Here is a 16,455-nt window from a genome sequence, read left to right as displayed (position 1 = left end):
CTAGACCTCAATTGCTCAAATGGCTTCCTTCAAATTACAATGACAATTAAAGACAATCAAGAAAGTCAATGTTTTTGTTTTGTTTTTCTCGTTTTTTATTTTTTTCTTTCGGTTTCGATAATACAAAATTTTGTACTTCGAGTGTACCTCAGATCCAATGCATGTTCAATACTCCAATTACTCAATGTCTCTGATGATTAATTATTAATTACTGAGTTTCTCTCTCACATTATTAACAGTTACCAATTCTAAACCTAAATCACCTCCACCACCCCAACGTGTTGAATTGTTTCGTAATAAATTGAATGATATACAAAACAAACTTGAACATATCGACGATCATCATCAACCCGAAAGACGATCTCGATTGGACTCACTGGAGAAAGGAGGTGTCGCTGGAGGTGAATGGATTTCGATGTTGAAAAATGAACTTAATGAAAAAGTGTCCAAAAAACCGGACATTCAAGGGGAACCCTCAGTTTTACGTCGATCACCATCGATTCTTGATAATCCATTCCGTAAAGAAGCGCGTAAAGAGGCCGCAGCTAAATCATTGAATAAATTATCTAAATCACCAACATCACCTTCACCATCAGCAGCATCATTTAAGGAAAGGATAACAATCGTTGAGCGGTCTGGGTCAATTGTGTCCAAAGTTTGTGCTAAATGTGGCCTTATTGTGGCGACAGTTGACAAGATTTTAATCTCGGGAACTTTATTTCATCGAAGTTGCTTGAAATGTATTTCTTGTGGTGTTACCTTGCGAATGTCAGAGGTTCGTAATACAAATGGATCATCGGGTGTTGGTAGTTTAGCCTCACTTATCACCGGAACTGTGACCGTACTTAATACCAGTAAACGAGATCGTCCATTATCAGGTCATCACGAGAATGGTGGATTTAATTATAAGTGTACTAATTGTAGTAGTGGTAAATCACCTCGATCTACTTCAACCTCGACTTCAGTGATTGGTAAATTAATGGGAAATCGTTATGATGTCAATAATATTAAATCAAGTATCACCTCATTATCATCAGTAGCATCTTCATCATCAACCTCTTCAGGTGTAACACCAACAACAACAATTGATAATCGGATGACTAGTTCATTTGATGGTAATTTAGAGCCATTGGCTAAAAGTATGTCCGCTCGATTGGTTAATAAAATGGCCTCAACAACAGATGATTATGAAGCTCGATTAAAGGAAAGGATGAAGTGGAAAGAAATGTTTCTATTAAATAATGATAATAATGATTTAACCGGTGGGTCTAATATGCCGTCAGGTGAAAGTGGTGTTGGTCAAACTAAAACGGACGGTGTGGCCTCATGTGTGGACAATAATCTTAATGGTTCTAATAAGAAAAAGGTCAATTTATCTCCGGCATCAGGAGGAAGACGGGAAAGTGGATCAGCATCTAAAGCAGCAGAAATGTCTGAAAGTTTCAGGAACAGATTAAATGAACGAATTGAATATGAAAATATCTCCATGTCCTCAGAGATGGTCGATGATGATGAATTAACCAAATTGTTGAATCTCGGCTCTGATCATTGGGATTCTGCTGGTGAAGTAGATGATGATGATGAAGACGAAGACGATGAAGATGAGGATGAAAGTGATAAAGATGATTCTGATTCTGATGACGAAGATGATGAAGACGACGATGATAATAAAATCCGAGCTAGAGGAATAGTAAGAGTCGAGAAAAGTCCAGTTAAAAGTAAAGATGATAAAAGTGTAAAGAAAAGTGATACAAAGGAAAAGGATGTTAATAATGATGATGATGAAGATGAAGAGGGAGATGTTGATGATGATGAAGATAGACAAACAACTTCGTCAGCATCTGATTCATGGGATTCAAGTGATTCAACTGATAATGATTTTGATTCAGATCAGTTTGATGAAAGCGGTGTTTCTGATGCTGCTGATTTAATTAATCAACGACATAAAAATTTAGCTTCATCTTCATCATCAATAGATATTGGTGAGAATGGGAAAAACAATCCTCTTAATCATCGTCGATCTCCACAACAATTACATTCAAAATCATCTTCAACAATTAACCATCATCATCGTAAATCAAGTAAAGAGGATAAATTAAAATTACCACAAATTGTTGTTCATAAGGAACCAAATGAATCATCAGCTGTTTCATCAACCTCAGCCATTGATACATCAACAATTGAATCAAAAGATACATTGATTAACAATACAACTGAATCAATTGAAACAAGTGATACAAGTTGTCAACCTGGTGAAAGTTTATCATCAACAACGATTACACCGAACTTACAATCAAGTGAATTGATTAGTTCGTCGGATAAGATTACACCGATTTCTGATTCAACTTTGAGGATTGGTGATGATGATAAAGAGGAAGATGATAGTGATAAGACAGAGAAAAATTCATCAGAAAATGCTGGTGGTTCAGATGATTCTGATACAATTAATAGTAAAATAAAGGATCTGGAGGATATTAATCAACCCAAACAAGAAGTTCCAACAGTTACACCAACACTTGACGAACGAGAGTTTCAATTGATTGTTGATGAAATGGAAAAGAAATCAAGTCCATCAAATGTTACCTCAAGTAATTATAACAATAATGTTGCCACCAAGGAGCCGATTCTTAAGACAATTAATAACAATATCGTCACTGGTGATCAGATTTCTTCGGACAATTTTGATTCTGATGATGATTCAAAGACGAGTCTTTCATCATTGAGTATAAATGTTAGTGATACTTATGATGATATTAATTTATTATCCGTTTGGGATGAATCAGGTAATTGTGATGATGACCTTGACGATTCACCAGTAAAACCAAAATCATTGACAAAAAAGTCAAAATTAGTTAATCGTAAGGATAATTCAAGTAAAAAGAAGCCAACAATCAATGAAGGCAAACGAGCAACAATTAGTGGCTTATTTAAGTCTAAAACCGATGCTTCGATTCTTGACAATCACCATCAACGTTATCAGAACAATTTAAATCTTAAACCCAATTACCTGGGAAGGAGAGAATTAGAATCAGGGAAAAGTAAGGTATTATTACCTAATTGTGATGCCAAAAAAGATGACAAATCATCATCCCGAATATCATCATCAGTGGATAGTAATTATGATTACAATGAAACCAATTATCAGGCCAAAATGTCACCAAAAGGTGAAACCTACTCAAAGATACCTGTTCTTGCTGCAAGGGTAATTGCTGCAAATGAAGGTTCAGCAATTACAAGTATTGATTATGATCAATCAGCTGGGATAACAACAATCAATGAGGTTCCACAATCAACAACGAAAATCGTCCCATCGAAATACAAACCAAGTTATTCAGGTTCATTCACTGAGAAATTGTTACAACGATGTCGGTCATCACCTTCGATACCTGGAATTGGTGATTCATTAACTCGTTGGTCAACATCAAAGTTACAATTATCATCACCAAACAAAGTACTCAATTTAACCAAAGCCTTAAATGCTCAGACTTCAAACAATAAAGCATCATCATCATCTCCACCATCCCAACATCGCCAACAACAAGCATCATTTAAAGAGACTCATCAATCACCAATTTGGTCCAAGTTGATTAAATCTCAACATAATCAAGTTAAACAACAAGAGTCTCAAAATGAACAACAACAACAACAATCAACTGGAACCAAGAGACAGCCAAGTCATTGCTCTTTACCTTTTGCTGATTCTTATGAAAACACCTCCACAATTCAACAACAATTTAAACAATCAAATCGTTCAACAATTAATCCTTCATCATCATCTAAAGATCATCATCAAGCTAAATCATCACCAAATCAATCTAAACAAAGTATCAACCCTACACTTCCCCGTATAACTGGTACAACCGCTAAAACTGTCAACCCAACCATTGATTCAATTAAATCATCTTCATCCAAACTCTCTCAAGCTCCTCGAGCAACACTTGATGAAGATATGTTTGATGATGATGAAACTCTTGAAAGAATATCATCTTCATCCTCATCATCATCTTCTCCCTCAAGAAAACAGCAAGTTCACCAATCTAATTACCGTCAATGCCATAAATCACCAAGTAAACCAGCAAATACTTCAATATCTCCAGCTTCAGATGGTAATCAAATTAAATTAAAACCAATCAAATTAAACTATAAAAATTAAGCACAAAAAATGCCTTCATTGTAAAACAACAAGAACCACAATTAGCAATTTTAATCAACAGCCAGAAATCACAATTTACATTTGTTAATAATAAGACATTTTAAAAAACTGTAACTTTATCCTCCTAATTACGATTATGATTATTACAATTACGCTAATTTTAATCAATACTGATAATTGTAATTAGTTAAACTGTTTCATTGTTGTCATCGTCATCATCTTACACTCCTCATCTTAAACATTATAATGATTATTATTTCCATAATTAATCAGTACCTTTTAATGACGTTTCTCATCTCGAGATTATTGTGAATTTGAAATGGAAATGAAATAATAACGATAAATAAATTTCTATTTAATTACAATTATAACTAAACAATTGAATTTATCCTAATTGAGAATTAGCCCTCGAGAATAAATTAATCGGCCAAAGTAAATCCCTCGAAATGCCCAAAAGGTAAACGGCTAATCGATTGAACGAATATCGAGTTTGCAGATAAACTATTTAGTTTTCGGTATAAAATAAAACAGAAAAATGGCCAATGGTCAGTCTAGTTTTCTCCTTCATCTTGTCAACTATTGATTCTTTCGTTTCTAATTAGTTGTTAGTCTTCACCGAATTAATTCAATTGTTAACCATGAAAATGAATTTCTCCTTCCTCTTGATTTTCTCAATCATCTTTACCATTTTCACTTCAGTGTCTTCAGCAAATGATCTTGAAGATCATTTTGACGACGATGCCGATGAATTTGATTCTCGCAACAGTGACATCGACTTCCATCCCTATGCTAATCCGATCTACAAGCCCACCAAAAAGGTCGCAGTTAAGCCCACCGTCTACAAGAAAACCACCACTACAACGACTCCATTGCCTCCTTCATATGCATCGACTGTTTTACCTCCTCGACCAATCGGTTATCCAAGTGCAGCGAAACCAACGAAGAAAGTGAAACCTTGTCGATTGGCGAAACTCTTGAAGAAACTCGGACTGAAGAGAAAGTTGAAGAACAAAAAAGTCGAAATCATGAATAAAATCAAGAAATTGAAGCAAATGAAAAAAGAGAAGAAGGAGAAAATGATGAAGAAAGTGAAGAAAATCAAGAAGACGAAGGAACCAGAACATCAAGTTTACTCGAAAAATCCCTCGAATTTGGTGTACGAATCGAACTACAAGGAAAAGGTCAAAGATTATGGTTACAATTCGAACGCAGTTAAACAAAGATCCATCGATCCAGAAGAAAATGAATCGGAAAATTAATTCTAATCATTTGGTTTCTAGTCCGATTCTCATCTTCATCTCATTAAAGCTAAAGAAACTTTTCCATAGTCCAAATTACTATTCAAATTATCATTTTTTCTAAATATTATCAATAAAATAATTCATCTCAAAACATTTCTTTTGATTTTTTTATTCGCGATTTTTTTTTTGATGAATTAATGTTCTAATTTAGATATTTAATATCTAATTAACTTTTAGATCGAACAATTAACAAAAATTGATTGAGCATGCGAAAGAAAAACCGAGAAGAGCCTGGTAAATGAATGAATGTTATGGAAACTTCTAGATTTTTGTAGTAAAAGTGAAGTTTGAGTATAAAAAGAGAAGGAGACACAATTCAAGTTCAGTAGAAGAATCAAAACAAAAGTCAAACTTCAAACTCTCAAACTCTCTAAACTCTTTAACTCTTTCAATTCCTTAAACTCTTTGTTTGTGACAATCAAAATCTCTTTTTCTTTGTGAATTTAATTTCCTTCTAATTTGTGAATTGATCAAAATGTCTCTTGTTCCTCGACTTGTTGAATCGATGCTTCGAGATCCTCTCGATGATTTCGTCCCTTTCATCGCTTATCGAGAACCAATTGTTGATTATCCTCGAAGATCATGGAACCAAATGAATCGAGCTCTTCGTCAACTCAATCAACTATCAGACAATTTCAATCAACAAATGGGACAAATTGTCGATTCAAAGGACAATTTCCAAGTGAATGTCGATTGTGGTCACTATAAACCAGAAGAAATCAACGTGAAATTGGTCGACAATAGTTTGGTGGTTGAAGCGAAACACGAAGAAAGATCAGATGAAACTGGCTTCATTTCGAGACAATTTAAGCGACGATATGTTCTTCCTGAGAATATCGAATTGGAGAAATTGGAATCGAAATTAAGTGTCGATGGAGTTCTATCAATCAAAGCTCCAAAGAAGGTGGTCAATGCTGTTACTGGAGAGAAAAATATTCCAATTTCTCTTACTAATCAAGTCTATCAACCAATTGAAGGAAAAGACAACAATCAACAAAAACAACAATCAAACTCTCAAACTGAGAAAATGGAAACCAAATAAATTGTCTCAATCAAATCTATTTCCAAATTGTAATAATGATCTCAAACCACCGAAGCTTTAAATTCTAGTATTAATTGTATTACATTTATTTCTGTTAATTGAATGTAATTCAATCATCAAATTTATGAGAACTTAAATAAAAATTTTTAAGATCATAATTATAAAAATTTTGTATTTTATTTAACTAATTTCGCGGAATAACAATTCGTTGATTCAAATAATCAGATAAAATCATCTAATCATCAATTAGATAACTAAATCCAATTCCTCAATAGTATTAACTCAAAACCAAATTTAAAAAATCAAATTTTTCTCTCCCTAAACTAATGATCATCACTGTTGACATTTAATATCTGTTAGAAAGAAGAGTCAAATCAGTTTAGACCAACTAATCAACTTATTATTTTAAGAGAGATTAAGTAAATCCGAAAGGTTTTACAGGTTTGTAGTCAGCAACAGTGGACGAATTTTCTGGTGACAAATTCAAATCGCAAGTAACCAAGAGGATTGTCGTTGGAAATTCAGTTCTAATTTCATCAATATTTATTGGGATTCTTTTAATTTTCATTGCTGTTGCTTTCATCATTTGGAGACACATAGATTATCCCGAATTACAAGGTTATGCTTATCCTATGGCTAAAAGTTAAATGATGATCATTTTTATCCTTCGTCGCCACTTCATTGTTTTACTACCTTCACATCTCAATCTCATCGCAAATCTACCTGTTCATTGAGACAATTTTCGAGATCAAAATCGTTATTTTATATAATGCAATCTCTATTTTTTATCAGAAGGAAATTTTTTCTATTTCTCTTTAAAATCCAGAGGAAAGTACCACATCTCTCTCTTACACACTAAAAACACTCAAACTTAAACATACACACAATCAATTCACTCGTTGACATAATTTGTGAAATTCATTTCCATACAATTCACCCAATTGAATTTCACCAATTAATATCTCATCCACTTTTCTTCCTATTATCATCCTCGGACTTGTGCCATTTTTATTTGTAAAATTTACATACTTTTCTGAATGTGCATTTTTTTTGTTCCAATCATGTGTGTAAATACATTTTGACAATTTTTTGGCAAATTTATTAATCAGTTTGTTACATTTATTTTTTTTCGAGGCCTTTCAGGTTGTCATTTAGTTAATTTAGTTGATTTATATTGCTATTATAATCTAATTTTTTTTGTTTTAATCAACCCAAGAGAAGAAAAAAATAATAATCATTTGGAAAACAGTGAAAGGGTTTACACTTAAAGGTGAACGCACACAAACACAGTGAGAGAGAGAGAGGAAAATGTTGAGTTGAATTTACATTGCAAAGTTTATTTTGTTTACTTTTTCACACTGTCAAGAAATTAAATTGATTCGATTAAAACTTGGTTAAAATTTAAAGACTGGATTGTCGATTTTGTTGTTTTTCTTTCAATTTGAACTCAAATTTTGTTTACATTTTGTTTTCATTTTCTTCTCTTACTCTTTCAAACAACAAGTTCGAACCAGAGCTTCGGACACTTCGTAGGATCAGCATTCGATGCTGGCGTCGATCTTCAAGATAACCACAATTCGCCTCAGCGACTGAAGTGTTGATTCGAGCAGTTCAATCACCAATACCAGAGGAAAATTTGTCAATTGATGAAGTTTCATTTGTACCAATTAAACGACGAGCGTTGTCAGCACCACCTCGAGGATCGTAAACAGCGATATGTTTCTGATGATTTTTGGCAAGAGACTCAACGTATTCATGAATCACTTTCATTCCACCGGGTTGATGGGTTTGCTTGGTGGAGAAGTTGATATGAGCACCAGATCCATTGTAACCAGGTACTGGTTTTGGATCGAAGGTAATTCGTAAATCTAATTTCTCAGCAATTCAGTCCAAAATGTACCTGGAAATCCAAACATCGTCACCAAACTTGATGCCTGTTGATGGGCCAACCTGATATTTTCTGGTGTACCAGAAATTGGTACACCAGCATATCTACAGGCGAAACTGTAGCCTTCAATAAGAGCTCGTTTTTCGAGATTAGCACCACAATAAGATGGATCATGGGGATCAGATAACCCTCGTTCTGGCCAACCAAGTGGTCGATCAGTTTTATTATCAAGGACAACAAATTCTTGCTCAAAGGCAAACTATGGTTCGTCTTTTGCGACTTTGGCCATGGATTGGGCACAAGAATTTCGGCAATTTCCTTTAGCAGATTGTTGCTTTTACAATGTTGTAATTCAAACATTCACAAAGAACCAACATATGATCACCTCGGAGAAAAGGATCTTTGTAAAGAGTCACAGGAACCAAAAGAACATCAGATGCGGAAGTTTCAGCTTGACCTTAAGATTCGAATCAAGAAGAATAAATATTACAGGTGATTCGAGAGAGAGAGAGAGAACAAGATAAAGTCATATGATAATGAAAGAAGAGACAAAGGAAAATGAGCCTAGAATTTTGGCAAGAACACAAATGGAAAATATGAAGAAATTAACAAGAGGGAAAAGGTTAGATTGTTACCTGTCGATGATCCATCAAAGTTCCAGATTGGATAATCACCAGGAGATGTTGGAATTTTATTGGAACTTCGTGATTTCGATCTCAAACTCTCCCCTGTCCCGTCAATCCAAACATAAGTGAGATTGACATTGTCTCCTTGAGGCAAAGAGATGAGAGATTGTAATACACCATGGATTCAACATCCATGGTTTGGACACAACAATAAACAAAAATGGAAGAGAAAAAAAATACAATAGATTTTAAAATGAAAATCGGAACATTAAAAATAGAATCAATTTAGAAGAAAACTAAAACAATTGTTAAGAAAACGTCATCAGAATATCAACAAAGAAAGTTCATCGTAAGAAGAATGATGAAACAGCGAAGTCGTTTCACGAAAAACTCTCTCATCTCTCATCTCTCATTTCTCTCTCTCTCACTCTCTGATTCATCTCTCTCACTTAACTGTGGCTCCCTCGGATTAAAATTATGATGTAAAGAGAAAAAACTGTTTTATTAATCAACAACTTCCACATAAATAGAGATTTGCTTTCTGATCTAACAAAAGATTGCGTCTAAAATGAACTAAAGCTTTTTGAAAAAAGAAACGACAAATATTTAAACGTAAAAGATGATTTATTGGACACTTTTAGTATTAATGAGAAAATTACACCGAATTAGAACAAAAAAGCTCGAAAGATTTTAACAAATACTTTGGTGGTTTAACTAGAATAAATAATGAGTAAATGACATTTAATTGGCTTGAGAATTTTGTTTTTGCTGATTGTTGTCTTTTCCTTCAATTGGTTGATAGACTTGATTAGTAAGAGAAATTGGAATATTTTTCTCTCCAGTAACAGCATTGACCACCTTCTTTGGAGCTTTGATTGATAGAACTCCATCGACACTTAATTTCGATTCCAATTTCTCCAATTCAATATTCTCAGGAAGAACATATCGTCGCTTAAATTGTCTCGAAATGAAGCCAGTTTCATCTGATCTTTCTTCGTGTTTCGCTTCAACCACCAAACTATTGTCGACCAATTTCACGTTGATTTCTTCTGGTTTAAAGTGACCACAATCGACATTCACTTGGAAATTGTCCTTTGAATCGACAATTTGTCCCATTTGTTGATTGAAATTGTCTGATAGTTGATTGAGTTGACGAAGAGCTCGATTCATTTGGTTCCATGATCTTCGAGGATAATCAACAATTGGTTCTCGATAAGCGATGAAAGGGACGAAATCATCGAGAGGATCTCGAAGCATCGATTCAACAAGTCGAGGAACAAGAGACATTTTGATCAATTCACAAATTAGAAGGAAATTAAATTCACAAAGAAAAAGAAAATTTGATTGATTGTCACAAACAAAGAGTTTAAGGAATTGAAAGAGTTAAAGAGTTTAGAGAGTTTGAAGTTTGAAGTTTGACTTTTGTTTTGATTCTTCTACTGAACTTGAATTGTGTCTCCTTCTCTTTTTATACTCAAACTTCACCTTCCAGAACTTTCTGGTTGTTTAGGTGAATGATTTTTCTTTGACTCAATCTTTTAATCTCAATTGTCGATGAACTTTCTCGAATTCTTCAGCTGTTTCAACTTTTCAATTTGTCTTTTCCTCTTCTCTACCGATCAACCGAAATTTCACCAATTCAACGTGTTTTTCAGGTTCATGATCAAAAGATTAGATTTCATCACTTTAAATTAATGACCTTTTTGTTTTGGTAGTTACTATTGATAAAAATGTCTCTTTTCTCGTATTCAATAGACCAATTAAATTATTTCATCTTGATCAGTGAACTTCACACAGATGATTCAATTCAATCACTAATTTCATTTACTGTTCAAGTTGTGATTCCGATATTTTGATTACTCATTTCAACAGTCTGATGAATAACTAGTCATGATTGATAAAAACCGGCATATTTATTAACAACCGTAATAAATTATATATGTGAAATTACAATCAATTCAAATTATCAACAATTAGTAATTTACAAAGAATAAATTTGTTTATACAAAAAAAGTTCACAGTCGATGAAGGTCAATAAGTCCTTTCAAGTTCTTCTTTAGATTTACCAAGTTTCTTCGGCATTTTCTTACAAAGTTCATCGATTTCTTCTGATTTATAGAAATGAGGAGCGACTTCTGTCAACCATTTAGGTTCGATTTCAATTAATTGTCTCATATATTCTTTGGTGGTGAGAACTAACTCATGATAAAGAACCCATCGAGGTTCCTCGTCGAATAGAGATGAATTAGGATGAATCGAAACTGGTTGATGAGTTTTTAGAGTTCTATATGAGCCTCCACCTCCGGCCAATCGAGCGACATGGTAAAAGAATCCCGTTAGAATGGCTTTACGGATCAAAGCGAATTCCGTTGGATTTGATTTGATTTCGATCTCAGCTCTTTCCATAAGTCCCTCTAATTGATCTCTTACATCGCGAGCTCGACACATTGAACGATATTGAATGAAATTTTCTGCGCACCATTGTTTCGTGTAGCCCATTTCAACCCATTGATTGTAAATATTTAACAACATCAAATGATCTCCTCCTGGTTGGAAAAAATTTTTCCTCGCTGTGTCAGCGTGAATGGCCTTGTCTTTGGGTCGATAAAAGATGTTGGCATTTACATTTAACATTGAACAAATTGTCATCATTTCTTCACTACATTTATACTTTTCCGAAGCAATCAAAGCTCGAGACATCATTGGATCTATCGGGAATTCTGCCATTTTTCTTCCAAGTCTTGTTAATTCACCCAAATGATTAAGAGCTCCAAGAGCATATAGTTGTTCCAGAGCAAGTACTAAAGTTTCATGAGGCGGTGGATCAAGAAAATCGAAATGAATAATATCATGAATACCAAGACTTTTCAACAAAAGAACAGCATTTCCAAGATGAACTCTCTGAATTTCTGGAACTGTATTATCTTCAAGCTCATTTTGATAAGCCCAAGCAGTGAACAATCTGAAACATTTACCAGCGGCCACTCGACCGGCTCTTCCTGCTCGTTGATTAGCACTTGCTTTGGAAACTGGTTGAACCACAAGTGATTCCATTCGTGATCTTGGATTATAAATATTTAATTTACAATAACCTGGATCGATCACATAAATGATTCCATCAATTGTCAAGGAAGTTTCTGCAATATTGGTCGCAATGACAACTTTTCGTGCTCCAGGAGGTGTTGGCTCGAAAACCTGAGCTTGTAAATCCGACGGCAGATTAGCATAAATTGGTCTAATTATAATCTCCTTAATTCTAGATCCTAATTTCCTTTGACGTTCCATTAACGTTTCAGAACATTGTTCAATCTCTTCTTGACCAGGGAGAAAGACAAGGATATCACCTAAAGGTTGGGTAATATGAATTTGCAGAATTGTAACTACACAGGCATCAATATAATCTGCTTCTGGTGCCGAAGTATAATAAATATCGACCGGAAATCGTCGTCCGGGTATTCGAAAGACGGGAGCTTCATCAAAGAAAACACTGAACTTTTCGGCATCCAGGGTGGCACTGGAGATGAGTAGTTTAAAGTCGGGTCGAAAACGAGCAATATCTTTGACCAGGCCGAAAAGAATATCAGTGTGGAGGGTTCGCTCATGGGCCTCGTCCACAATCAGTGCTGAATAAGAGGCCAGATCAGGTTCAGAAAGAAATTCTCGAAGTAACATACCATCGGTCATATATTTGATCTTCGTTCGTTCACTTGTACAATCTTCAAATCTGATACTGTAACCGACATCATGTCCAAGTTTAACATTCATTTCTTGAGCGACTCTTGCAGCAACACTCATGGCCGCGACTCGACGAGGTTGAGTACAACCAATTTTTTTACCGCCTTTAGTATATCCTGCTTCATGTAGATATTGAGGTATTTGTGTTGTCTTTCCTGATCCAGTTTCTCCTTCAATGATTAGCACTTGATACTCGTCTATTGCTTTAATAAGATCATCTCGATAAGCGTAAATTGGAAGGGATCTTCTTGTCTCTTTAATTGTCATTTTTCTTGCTGTTTCTGCGTCAATTTTATTTTTCTCATCAGTATTTTGTCCTCCCACAGTTAACGCTTTAATAAAATCAATGGATATATCAAACATCATATCTTCGTCTTTGGGTTTATGTCTTTTATCTTTATCTTTGGCACCAACAGATAATTTAGCGGCTTTCAAACGATCTTCTTCCCATTTTCTGGCCTCCGAATTGGGACCTTTTTCTTTCTCGTCGATCTCTTCGTAATATTTACTTGGTTTTTCGTCTCCTTTAGGCATATGGTATCGCTGAACTGTTGCGAGCTCTTTGGCTTGTTCATGTTCCTTCGCCAAAGAGTAAACTTTTTCATCGTATTCTAATTTGTCTTTTTCAGCTTTGGTCAATTTAACATCACTGAAAAGCTCTTTATTGTCTTTGATTGACTTTCCCAATAAGTCCAACTGATCGGCTTTACGTCTGAGTAGGTAGTCTATTCTTGATTCTTCTCGCAACTTGGGGATGGCTGATTTTCTATCTTCATTCTCCATTTTTAATCTTTTCGTCGCTTCTTCATATGATTTTTTATCCGATTTAGTGACAACATTTCGAGTTCTTTTTTTGTCCTTTTCCTTTAATCTTTCAGCAAAAGCATCTCGTTCTTCGATATCTTTAAGTCTCTCAACATCATCATTCTTAGATGAATTGGATGGTTTATCTGAAGACATGTTCCTTAATGATTAAAATAAAAACAGAAGTAGAACCAATTTGTTATGATCAATCTTATCGTAACTATTTTTTGTCTTTAGTTTGAGATCACAAATTTGTAGACCGTTAACCAACCCAACCAATCGCAATTAGATAATCTATTGTCGATTCTGTAGTTAAACACAAAAGAAATGGATATTTTTCCAATTTGAAATTGTCAATTGACAAAATTGTTTTGTTGATTTTTAGGCGAAAACAAATTCCACAATACTTTCTAAATCTGACAACAGATGGCGAAGGTAAAAGAAAAACCGCGAAACTCAAAAAAAACCGAATTGTTTGATTATAATTCAAATGATGATCATTGATTTTGATTTGTGTTTTTTGAATAAATTAACACTATTGAGAAATTGGATTTAGTTAGCTAATTGATGATTGGATGATTTTATATGATTATTTGAATCAACAAATTGTTATTGCGCGAAATTAGTTAAATAAAATACAAAATTTTTATAATTGTGATCTTAAAATTTTTTATTTAAGTTCTCATAAATTTGATGATTGAATTACATTCAATTAACAGAAATAAATGTAATACAATTAATACTAGAATTTAAAGCTTCGGTGGTTTGAGATCATTATTACAATTTGGAAATAGATTTGATTGAGACAATTTATTTGGTTTCCATTTTCTCAGTTTGAGAGTTTGATTGTTGTTTTGTTGATTGTTGTCTTTTCCTTCAATTGGTTGATAGACTTGATTAGTAAGAGAAATTGGAATATTTTTCTCCAGCAACAGCATTGACCACCTTCTTTGGAGCTTTGATTGATAGAACTCCATCGACACTTAATTTCGATTCCAATTTCTCCAATTCGATATTCTCAGGAAGAACATATCGTCGCTTAAATTGTCTCGAAATGAAGCCAGTTTCATCTGATCTTTCTTCGTGTTTCGCTTCAACCACCAAACTATTGTCAACCAATTTCACGTTGATTTCTTCTGGTTTATAGTGACCACAATCGACATTCACTTGGAAATTGTCCTTTGAATCGACAATTTGTCCCATTTGTTGATTGAAATTGTCTGATAGTTGATTGAGTTGACGAAGAGCTCGATTCATTTGGTTCCATGATCTTCGAGGATAATCAACAATTGGTTCTCGATAAGCGATGAAAGGGACGAAATCATCGAGAGGATCTCGAAGCATCGATTCAACAAGTCGAGGAACAAGAGACATTTTGATCAATTCACAAATTAGAAGAAAATTAAATTCACAAAGAAAAAGAAAATTTGATTAATTATCACAAAAAAGAGTTTAAGGAATTGAAAGAATTGAATGAAATGAGAGAGTTTAAAGAGTTGAGAGAGTTGAGAGAGTTTGAAGTTTGACTTTTGTTTTGATTCTTCTACTGAACTTGAATTGTGTCTCCTTCTCTTTTATACTCAAACTTCACTTTTACTACAAAAATCTAGAAGTTTCCATAACATTCATTCAGTTACCAGATTCTTCTCACTTTTCTTTCTTTTAATTAGCATTTTGCTTTTTAAATTACTTAATTAAAAATAAGGTTTCAATAAAGAATTTAATTAGGAAAATGATCATCATAAGGTTATAAAATTGCAAAGAAACTAAATTAAAAGAAAGAAAACCGAGAAGAATCTGGTTTATGAATGAATGTTATGGAAACTTCTAGATTTTTGTAGTAAAAGTGAAGTTTGAGTATAAAAAGAGAAGGAGACACAATTCAAGTTCAGTAGAAGAATCAAAACAAAAGTCAAACTTCAAACTCTCTCAACTCTTTAAACTCTCTCATTTCATTCAATTCTTTCAATTCCTTAAACTCTTTTTTGTGATAATTAATCAAATTTTCTTTTTCTTTGTGAATTTAATTTTCTTCTAAATTGTGAATTGATCAAAATGTCTCTTGTTCCTCGACTTGTTGAATCGATGCTTCGAGATCCTCTCGATGATTTCGTCCCTTTCATCGCTTATCGAGAACCAATTGTTGATTATCCTCGAAGATCATGGAACCAAATGAATCGAGCTCTTCGTCAACTCAATCAACTATCAGACAATTTCAATCAACAAATGGGACAAATTGTCGATTCAAAGGACAATTTCCAAGTGAATGTCGATTGTGGTCACTATAAACCAGAAGAAATCAACGAAATTGGTTGACAATAGTTTGGTGGTTGAAGGAAACACGAAGAAAGATCAGATGAAACTGGCTTCATTTCGAGACAATTTAAGCGACGATATGTTCTTCCTGAGAATATCGAATTGGAGAAATTGGAATCGAAATTAAGTGTCGATGGAGTTCTATCAATCAAAGCTCCAAAGAAGGTGGTCAATGCTGTTGCTGGAGAGAAAAATATTCCAATTTCTCTTACTAATCAAGTCTATCAACCAATTGAAGGAAAAGACAACAATCAACAAAAACAACAATCAAACTCTCAAACTGAGAAAATGGAAACCAAATAAATTGTTTCAATCAAATCTGATTCCAAATTGTTATAATGATCTCAAACCACCGAAGCTTTAAATTCTAGTATTAATTGTATTACAATGATTTCTGTTAATTGAATGTAATTCAATCATCAAATTTATGAGACCTTAAATAAAAATTTCTAAGATCATAATTATAAAAATTTTGTATTTTATTTAACTAATTTCGCGGAATAACAATTCGTTGATTCAAATAATCAGATAAAATCATCTAATCATCAATTAGCTAACTAAATCCAATTTCTCATTAGTGTTATTACCTT

At 33.8% G+C, this 16,455-nt stretch overlaps 5 protein-coding genes and 2 pseudogenes across 6 annotated transcripts in view; 3 read left to right on the top strand and 4 right to left on the bottom strand.

Moving 5' to 3' along the window:
• LOC128393079 (uncharacterized) overlaps window positions 1–5,545 on the top strand; it is a 28,440-nt gene extending 22,895 nt beyond the window's left edge. For both annotated transcript variants that reach the window (XM_053353204.1, XM_053353203.1), the window contains exon 6: window positions 240–5,545. In XM_053353204.1, coding sequence (XP_053209179.1) covers window positions 240–4,153 — 3,914 coding nt within the window. In that variant the 3' untranslated portion in view covers window positions 4,154–5,545. The remainder of the gene's footprint in view (window positions 1–239) is intronic.
• Window positions 5,546–5,809: 264 nt separating this feature from the next.
• Window positions 5,810–6,663, top strand: LOC128393089 (alpha-crystallin A chain-like). The gene has a single exon (XM_053353214.1). It carries the CDS (start codon window positions 5,930–5,932, stop codon window positions 6,494–6,496), a length of 567 nt encoding a protein of 188 aa, XP_053209189.1. The 5' UTR covers window positions 5,810–5,929; the 3' UTR covers window positions 6,497–6,663.
• A 910-nt stretch (window positions 6,664–7,573) lies between these two features.
• LOC128393723 (glutamine synthetase-like) lies at window positions 7,574–9,194 on the bottom strand (annotated as a pseudogene).
• A 421-nt stretch (window positions 9,195–9,615) lies between these two features.
• LOC128393090 (alpha-crystallin A chain-like) lies at window positions 9,616–10,449 on the bottom strand. The gene has a single exon (XM_053353215.1). It carries the CDS (start codon window positions 10,295–10,297, stop codon window positions 9,752–9,754), a length of 546 nt encoding a protein of 181 aa, XP_053209190.1. The 5' UTR covers window positions 10,298–10,449; the 3' UTR covers window positions 9,616–9,751.
• Window positions 10,450–10,898: 449 nt separating this feature from the next.
• On the bottom strand, window positions 10,899–13,959 carry LOC128393080 (pre-mRNA-splicing factor ATP-dependent RNA helicase DHX16-like). The gene has a single exon (XM_053353205.1). The coding sequence runs from the start codon at window positions 13,703–13,705 to the stop codon at window positions 11,042–11,044; it is 2,664 nt and encodes an 887-aa protein (XP_053209180.1). The 5' UTR covers window positions 13,706–13,959; the 3' UTR covers window positions 10,899–11,041.
• A 233-nt stretch (window positions 13,960–14,192) lies between these two features.
• Window positions 14,193–15,104, bottom strand: LOC128393091 (heat shock protein 23-like). The gene has a single exon (XM_053353216.1). It carries the CDS (start codon window positions 14,921–14,923, stop codon window positions 14,447–14,449), a length of 477 nt encoding a protein of 158 aa, XP_053209191.1. The 5' UTR covers window positions 14,924–15,104; the 3' UTR covers window positions 14,193–14,446.
• Window positions 15,105–15,430: 326 nt separating this feature from the next.
• LOC128393088 (alpha-crystallin A chain-like) lies at window positions 15,431–16,335 on the top strand (annotated as a pseudogene).
• The last annotated feature ends 120 nt before the right edge of the window (window positions 16,336–16,455 follow it).

The sequence above is a fragment of the Panonychus citri genome, unplaced genomic scaffold, assembly GCF_014898815.1.
Source record: "Panonychus citri isolate SS breed McGregor unplaced genomic scaffold, ASM1489881v1 Contig00138, whole genome shotgun sequence".
NCBI classification, from domain to species: Eukaryota; Metazoa; Arthropoda; class Arachnida; order Trombidiformes; family Tetranychidae; genus Panonychus; species Panonychus citri.
Note: the sequence above shows the minus strand (reverse complement) of the source record. Positions and strands in the feature narration are given on the sequence as shown.

Bases quoted from the DNA above. Each gene is read 5' to 3' on its own strand.
- LOC128393091 (XM_053353216.1), bottom strand. From the start codon at position 14,923: ATGTCTCTTGTTCCTCGACTTGTTGAATCGATGCTTCGAGATCCTCTC.
- LOC128393089 (XM_053353214.1), top strand. From the start codon at position 5,930: ATGTCTCTTGTTCCTCGACTTGTTGAATCGATGCTTCGAGATCCTCTC.
- LOC128393090 (XM_053353215.1), bottom strand. From the start codon at position 10,297: ATGTCTCTTGTTCCTCGACTTGTTGAATCGATGCTTCGAGATCCTCTC.
- LOC128393080 (XM_053353205.1), bottom strand. From the start codon at position 13,705: ATGTCTTCAGATAAACCATCCAATTCATCTAAGAATGATGATGTTGAG.